At 46.9% G+C, this 7,962-nt stretch overlaps 1 protein-coding gene across 4 annotated transcripts in view; it reads left to right on the top strand.

The window, feature by feature from the left end:
• Nucleotides 1-7,213, top strand: part of TARBP1 (TAR (HIV-1) RNA binding protein 1) — a 91,405-nt gene extending 84,192 nt beyond the window's left edge. For all 4 annotated transcript variants that reach the window (XR_010149726.1, XM_514281.8, XM_016941147.4 and 1 more), the window contains 4 exons: nucleotides 4,710-4,901; nucleotides 5,061-5,185; nucleotides 5,985-6,121; nucleotides 6,791-7,213. Coding sequence is in view for 3 of the 4 variants with exons in the window: in XM_514281.8 (XP_514281.5) it covers nucleotides 4,710-4,901; nucleotides 5,061-5,185; nucleotides 5,985-6,121; nucleotides 6,791-6,959 (623 nt within the window). In the remaining variant the exon portion in view is untranslated. The remainder of the gene's footprint in view (nucleotides 1-4,709; nucleotides 4,902-5,060; nucleotides 5,186-5,984; nucleotides 6,122-6,790) is intronic.
• Nucleotides 7,214-7,962: the final 749 nt, after the last annotated feature.

Raw genomic sequence — 7,962 nt, forward strand, 5'->3', positions numbered from 1 at the left:
CCCTCCCCCTTCCCCTCTTCCCCCTCCCCCCTTCCCCTCTTCCCCCTCCCCCTTCTCCCCCTCTTCCCCCTCCCCCTTCTCCCCCTCTTCCCCCCCTCTTCCCCCTCCCCCTTCTCCCCCTCTTCCCCATCCTCCCCCTCCCCTCCCTCTTCCCCCTCCCCCTCCTCCCCCTCCTCCCCCTCCTCCCCCTCTTCCCCCTCCCCTCCCTCCTCCCCTCCCTCCTCCCATCCCCTCCATCTTCCCCTCCCCTCCCTCCTCCCGTCCCCTCCCTCTTCCCCTTCTTCCCCCTCCCCCTCCTCCCCCTCCCCCTTCTTCCCCTCTTCCCCCCTCCCCCTCTTCCACCTCCTCCCCCTCCCCCTTCTCCCCCTCCTCCCCCTCTTCCCCTCCCCCTTCTCCCCCTCTTCCCCTCCCCCTTCTCCCCCTCTTCCCCCTCCCCCTTCTCCCCCTCTTCCCCCTCCCCCTTCTCCCCCTCTTCCCCCTCCCCCTTCTCCCCCTCTTCCCCCTCCCCCTTCTCCCCCTCTTCCCCCTCCCCCTTCTCCCCCTCTTCCCCCTCCCCCTTCTCCCCCTCTTCCCCCTCCCCCTTCTCCCCCTCTTCCCCATCCTCCCCATCCCCCTTCCCCCTCCCTCCTCCCCATCCTTCCCCATCCCCCTTCCTCCCTCCCCCTCTTCCCCCTCCCCCCTCCTTCCCCTCCCCCTCTTCCCCCTCCCCCTTCTCCCCCTCTTCCCCATCCTCCCCATCCCCCTTCCCCCTCCCTCCTCCCCATCCTTCCCCATCCCCCTTCCTCCCTCCCCCTCTTCCCCCTCCCCCCTCCTTCCCCTCCCCCTCTTCCCCCTCCCCCTTCTCCCCCTCTTCCCCCTCCCCCTTCTCCCCCTCTTCCCCCTCCCCCTTCTCCCCCTCTTCCCCCTCCCCCTTCTCCCCCTCTTCCCCATCCTCCCCATCCCCCTTCCCCCTCCCTCTTCCCCCTCCTCCCCATCCTTCCCCATCCCCCTTCCTCCCTCCCCCTCTTCCCCCTCCCCCCTCCTTCCCCTCCCCCTCTTCCCCCTCCTCCCCATCCCCATCCTCCCCCTCACCCCTCCTCCCCATCCTCCCCCTCCCCTCCTCCCACTCCCCTTTCTCCCCTTCCCCCTCCTCTCCCTCCCCTACTCCCTTCCCTCCCTCTCCACTTTCCCATCCCCTCCCCTTCCCCCCTCCTCCCCCTCCTCCTCCTCTTCCCCTTCATAGTCAAGCTGTCCTAAAAACCCAAGAATCAGGTTCCCTAACTCAATTTAAAAATGACCGTCTTAATGACTGTAGGCTATCTTCCTATCAGTCTGTCACTCACATTTTAGCCTCATTCTGACTCTCCCCAACCAATTACCACCTTTGAAACTTCTTTCAGGAAATTAGAAATTTTCTTTCGGTTTCTTTTACACAGTCCGAGTAGACAGATGGACGCTGCCCTCAGATTGCACCTGCCCATTCTGTGCCACGTGTTTGCCAGTCTCCGGCCATCCTGCCTTTCCTCCTCACTCTGACCCTTCTCATTCTGAGTCCCCCACATGCCCCTGACATCGGTGCTTCTCCAAACTTTCCATGTCTTCAGGACTCATGTGACTTGTTGAAAATTCAGATTCCATGTCCCACCCTTAGATTTTTTTTTCTTTTTTTTTTAAAGGACAGTTATGGGTCTGGAACCACCCTTAGTTTAATTCAGTATCTCTGGAGGAGAGTTCTGGGAAAATGCAATTTTTGTCAGGCCTCTGGATGGTTCACTAATGTGTTTTAAGACATACTATCCTAAATTTATTCATTCAACAAAGATTGATTGTCTCCTGCATGTTAGACATGAGACCCAGTCCCTGCCTCACAGAGCCCACGTTCTTACAGAGGAGACAACAGGGAGCACGTACCTAACACAGTGTCTGGTAGTAGAAGTACCGTGAAAAAACAAAGCAGGGTGAAGAGAGGGACGGAGGGTGAGAAAGACCTTTCTAAGGAGTTGACATTGAGCAGAGACCCCAAGGAAGTACGGGCAAGGCAAGGCAAGGTCTGTCCCGGCGAGAGCTTTACTGGAAAAGGAAGAGCAACTGTGAAGATTCTAAAGCAAAGGACAGTGACAGGAGGCACTTCCCAGTGTGGTTGGGTAGAGCCTGGGAGAGAGGGAAGAGAGATGGCGTTGTAGGCAGCTGTCGAGTTCTGCGTAAAGCAGAGCAGGGAAATACAGTGTTACTGGAATGGCAGAATGGCTAATGAGGTCTGTCTGTTCTGCCTGTTTTTGGTAAAGGGGCATGTTGTAATAGACTTTCCATGCTGAGGCTTAAATGTTAGTATCCCCCTAATTTTTTTTCTTTTTTATAAAAGTTTTACTTCATTTTTAATTGACAAATAATAATTGTACATATTTATGGGGTACAGTGTGATGTTTTCATGCATATATACATTGTGTAATGGTCAAATCAGGATAATTAGCATATCTGTCACCTCTCACGTTTGTGATGAGAACATGGAAAATCCTCTCTTCTAGCTATTTGGAAGTATACATACATTATTGTTACCTATAGTCATCTTACTGTGTACTAGAACACAAGAGCTTATTCCTGACTGACTAACTTTGTATCTTCTGACCAACCTCTCCTCCTGCCACTGAAGGTTTTCACGGGCCCGGTCTTCTTCTCACTCTTCATGCTCTCCCAGAACACATTTATTAATGTCCCCAACTTGAAACCACCGCCTGTGTAACTATAACTTTCAAATCCTTATCTGCTGCCCAGCCTCTGTCCTGAACAGACTGGACATTAGCACCGGGATATTCCTTAAGCTCTTGAAATATCACCATATCCAAATTCAGTTTGCCTTTCTGCCCAAAAGTGCCTGCTCTGTATGCCCTATTAATGGTATCGTTCAATCATCGTGGAAGTCGTTCTTGTCCTGTTTTTGCTCTTGCCACATCCGTTACCCAGTCTTGGCGATTTCACTTCCCAAAGCTGCCTCCTCCGCCTCTTCTTTAGCCCCTCTTGCCTTGTCTTCGTTTAGACTGGCATTGTTTTTACCTGGACTAGTACAAAAGCCCCTTAATGGTTTTCTAGCCTCCACATAGCTATTAAAAGAGATTTTTCTAAAACACACAGCAGTACTGTTACTCTCCTTCTTAAAATTTTTTAATGGCTTTTAACTGTGGAATAATTTTTTTTTTCTTTGAGACGGAGTCTCGCTCTGTCTCTCAGGCTGCAGGCTGGAGTGCAGTGGCACGATCTCAGCTCACTGCAACCTCTGCCTCACGGGTTCAAGCGATTCTTGTGCCTCAGCCTCCCTAGTAGCTGGGATTATAGGCGTCCACCACCATGCCTGGCTAATGTTTGTATTTTTAGTAGAGATGGGGTTTCGCTATGTTGGCCAGGCTGGCCTCAAACTCCTGACTTCAGGTGATCCTCCCGCCTTGGCGTCCCGAAGTGCTAGGATTATAGGCATCCACCACCACGCCTGGCTAATGTTTGTATTTTTAGTAGAGACGGGGTTTCGCCATGTTGGCCAAGCTGGCCTCAAACTCCTGACCTCAGGTGATCCTCCCGCCTTGGCCTTCCAAAGTGCTGGGATTATAGGCGTCCACCACCACGCCTGGGTAATGTTTGTATTTTTAGTAGAGTCGGGTTTCACAATGTTGGCCAGGCTGGTCTCAAACTCCTGACCTCAGGTGATCCTCCCACCTTAGCCTCCCAAAGTGCTGGGATTACAGGCATGAGCCACCATGCCTGGCCAACAGAATAAATTCTTTATCATTGTATGCAAAGCCCTTTGGTTTGAGCCATCTCCCTCCACTCCATTGCAGGCTGTGCACTAAACCAAGGTACTTGCTGCTGTCTGAACCATGTTGCTTCTACATCCCATGCATGTGCACATGCTGTATCTACTGTCTGCTTTGCAAACTTTTACCTTCCTTCCCGTGAGCCTTCCGGGGTCTTACCCTTTGCTTCTCCCTCGCCTAGACATTAGTAACCCCTTTCTGTGTGAGCATTACCTTCACTGTTGTACTGTGTTACAGTTATTTGCATGTCTGTCCTATCCTAAGTGAACTAAGTGCCACTTGATTGCTCAGAAAGCAGTTTGGAGTAGGACAGAGTTGAGGAAGAGCCTGAGAGGTAGAGTCTCAGTCCTGTACTACAGAGATGAAAACACTGCAGTCAGATAGGCTAGTAATGTTCTGTGTCCTCATCACTTTTGTCAAGAGATAACTGCTTTATACAACATCCTTCATTTTAGAAAAGTTACTCCAAGCACTTTTAAAATTATTTTAGATATTTTATTATGTCGTTTTCAGAAATAGTCTTTCCATAGAAAATCCCAATCTAATATACTGCTGTTTGTAAGATACATCATTATTTTGTGTACTTCCAAGGAAAAAAAGGTTACCAAACTATGATACTCTGGACTCTAAGATGTGTCTCAATTTCAGATATGCTAAAACGTGAAAAAACGTGTATCTCATGTTTCCATGAAGTATCATAATATATTGGTTAATAAAGCTGATTTTGAAAACTTAAAATTACTACTACAAATGGGAATTGTGTCTGAATCCAACTAAAGTTTTTTACTTAATGCTTTGTTAAATCTCATTTTAAATTATCTCATTCTAAATTACTTCACATTCTTAAAAATACATATACATGTATACATAAATATATAGAAATTCAGATTTATTTATATGTGGGATTGTTTTCTTTTTCCTTCCCAGGTACTAATTTGGTCGAAGCAGATAACCAAGCGGAGTGGACCGACGTTCAGAAGAAGATTATCCCATGGAACAGTCGTGTTCCCGACTTAGACCTGGAGCTCCTGTTTCAGGATCGTGCTGCCAGACTTGGAAAGTCAATTAGTAGGCTCATCGTCGTGGCCTCGCTCATCGACAAACCGACCAATTTAGGAGGTAAAGTTGGAGTTTTCCGGGAGCTTTGCCTGAAAGCTTTTGGTCTTCAACATTTTTTAATTAATCCACTGCCACGGGAGCTTCAAAGGAATGTATGCGACATGATGAGCTTAGCATTGTGCTGGGAACAATCTTAATGATTCCAGGTGTTCTGTGCAGGACTGTGCAGGACCTGTGAGGTATTTGGGGCTTCAGTGCTCGTTGTTGGCAGCCTTCAGTGTATCAGCGACAAACAGTTTCAGCACCTCAGTGTCTCTGCAGAACAGTGGCTTCCTCTAGTGGAGGTGGGTGGAAAGTAATTTATTATTAAAGTTCTTAAAACAAGCCCGCACATGTACCCGTGAACCTAAAATAAAAGTTTAAAAAAAAGTTTGTATTTGTAAAAATATTTTATAGTGCTCTATCTTTGTGTATTAGTCCTTTTGCATAATTTATAATAGTGCAGTCTTTAATCGTTTAAGAACAGTGTTTAAAAATATCATACAGCTCACTTCTGTTTTTCTACTTATTTTTTTATAGGTCACAGTTTTAGAAATCATCAATAATGTAGAATTCTGTTCAGTGAAACATATCCTGTTACAGCCCACTCTTGATTTAGGAATAATTCTTAGAAATTTATATCATGGTGGCCGGGCGCGGTGGCTCACGCCTGTAATCCCAGCACTTTGGGAGGCCGAGGCGGGCGGATCACGAGCTCAGGAGATCGAGACCATCCTGGCTAACACAGCGAAACCCCATCTCTACTAAAAAATAAAAAATAAAAAAAATTAGCCGGGCGTGGTGGTGGGCGCCTGTAGTCCCAGCTACTTGGGAGGCTGAGGCAGGAGAATGGCGTGAACCCGGGAGGCGGAGCTTGCAGTGAGCCGAGATCGCACCACTGCACTCCAGCCTGGGCGACACAGCAAGACTCCACCTCCAAAAAAAAAAAGAAATTGATGTCATGTTGGGAGAGTTATTTTTTATAATGTATAATTCTCTCCTTTTAAAGAGTTAAGTTTAGGTTAATACGTTTTTTAACTCTAATTTACTCCAAGCAGGGCTATAACTGAATGAATATTCTGTTCTTTTTAAACTACTATCCAGGTAAAACCACCTCAGCTAATTGACTATCTGCAGCAGAAGAAAACAGAAGGTTATACCATCATTGGAGTGGAACAAACTGCCAGAAGTTTAGACCTAACCCAATATTGCTTTCCTGAGAAATCTCTACTCTTGTTGGGGTAAGAAGCTTCTCGTGTCCATAGTATATTCTCTGAGCCCCAGACTACTGGAAGATGTTACCTTGTTTTTTTTGTTTTTGAGACGGAGTCTCACTCTGTAGCCCAGGCTGGGGCGTAGTGGCACAATCTCGGCTCACTACAACCTCTGCCTCATCAGCTCAAGCAATTCTCAGGCCTCAGCCTCCCAAGTAGCTGGGATTACAGGCATGCTCCACCAGACCCAGGGTTTCACCATGTTGGCCAGGCTAGTCTCGAACTCCTGACCTCAAGTGATCCTCCGGCCTTGGCCTCCATGGTGGGATTACAGGCGTGAGCCACCGTGCCTGGCTAGAAGATGTTACTTTTCTGTTTTACAGTTTACCCTGACTCCTGCTCATACCTGCACTTTTCTTTGATTTGTAACATTTATAAGAAGCTCCCTGGGCTTTCCTTTTATTTCATCTCTCTGGCATGGCCAGCTGAACATGGAATTGACCCATCAGTCTTTTTTTTTACACTCTTATTTATTTCCCGGTACTACAGACTTAACTTCATTTGTTAATGTTTCTTTTAGTAACATTCAGAATATCAAAGAGAAAAATAAGTGAATAAACAAAAAATAAAAAGAATATCAAAGAGAAAAATTGTTTGTTACAGGAAAACTAACCTTTCTTCCATTTTCTTCCTCAGAAATGAACGTGAGGGAATTCCAGCAAATCTGATCCAACAGTTGGACGTTTGTGTGGAAATTCCTCAACAGGGCATTATCCGCTCCCTGAACGTCCACGTGAGTGGAGCCCTGCTGATCTGGGAGTACACCAGGCAGCAGCTGCTCTCGCACGGAGATACCAAGCCATGATGTGCCTTCCTCAGTGAACTGCTGCTGCTGTTCAGACTTTTTTTAAAAAAACTATTTGGACTAAAGAAACAGATTCTGAAATTTATTGTGATAATTTGTATTTCTTTTTTCTTGCAATTTAATGCCAAAAGTTTGCCATGTGCCTTAAACATATTACTATATATTTTCCCCTTTAATAAACACTTTTTGTTAAATTGTATTCTTCCTTTAATAAAATATTTTAAGCAATTGTGGAAATAAAACAATGGATTTTTTAAGAGGTAATTTATTTCCTAGAAACGCCTGTTGTCGGAAGTGTGGACTATGATAAAGCAGAGTTAAAGCAGCAATCATCTGTGAACACTCATACCCTTGAGTCACACGGAGACCGGGGAGGTTGAGGCAAAGGTTCCGAATGAAGAGGGGTCGTCAGCCTCTGTGCCGCTTTCCGTCTCTGTACTCCCCTCGGGAAGCACGTTTGGCAGGATGCAGAGCCAGCGTCCCTGTGAGGCTCAGAATGCTCAGGTAATAGGCTTTAATTTATTTTTAAAGCCATGAACTAGGCCATAATCATTTACAGTAAGTTTATGGCCAGGTGCTGTGGCTCATGCCTCCCACACTTTGGGAGGCCAAAGCGGGTGGATCACTTGAGCTCAGGAATTTGAGACCAGCCTGGCCAACATGGTGAAACCCTGTCTCTACTAAAAATACAAAAATTAGCTGGGTGTGGTGACATGCACCTGTAATCCCAGCTACTTGGGAGGCTGAGGCAGAATTGCTTGAACCTGGGAGGCTGAGGCAGGAGAATTGCTTGAACCTGGGAGGCAGAGGCTGCAGTGAGCTGAGATTGCGCCAGTGCACTCCAGCCTGAATGAGAGAATGAGACTCCATCTCAAAAAAAAAAAAAAAAAAAAAAGGTTATATGAAGTTTTTCATATCACCTTTGCACACAGAGATCAAATAGTGGTTAGAAATAGTCTATATTCTGACAACTATGAACATGGACCTAAAGGAGTTGAATTAC

Source organism: Pan troglodytes, chromosome 1 (genome assembly GCF_028858775.2).
Source record: "Pan troglodytes isolate AG18354 chromosome 1, NHGRI_mPanTro3-v2.0_pri, whole genome shotgun sequence".
Classification (NCBI taxonomy): Eukaryota; Metazoa; Chordata; class Mammalia; order Primates; family Hominidae; genus Pan; species Pan troglodytes.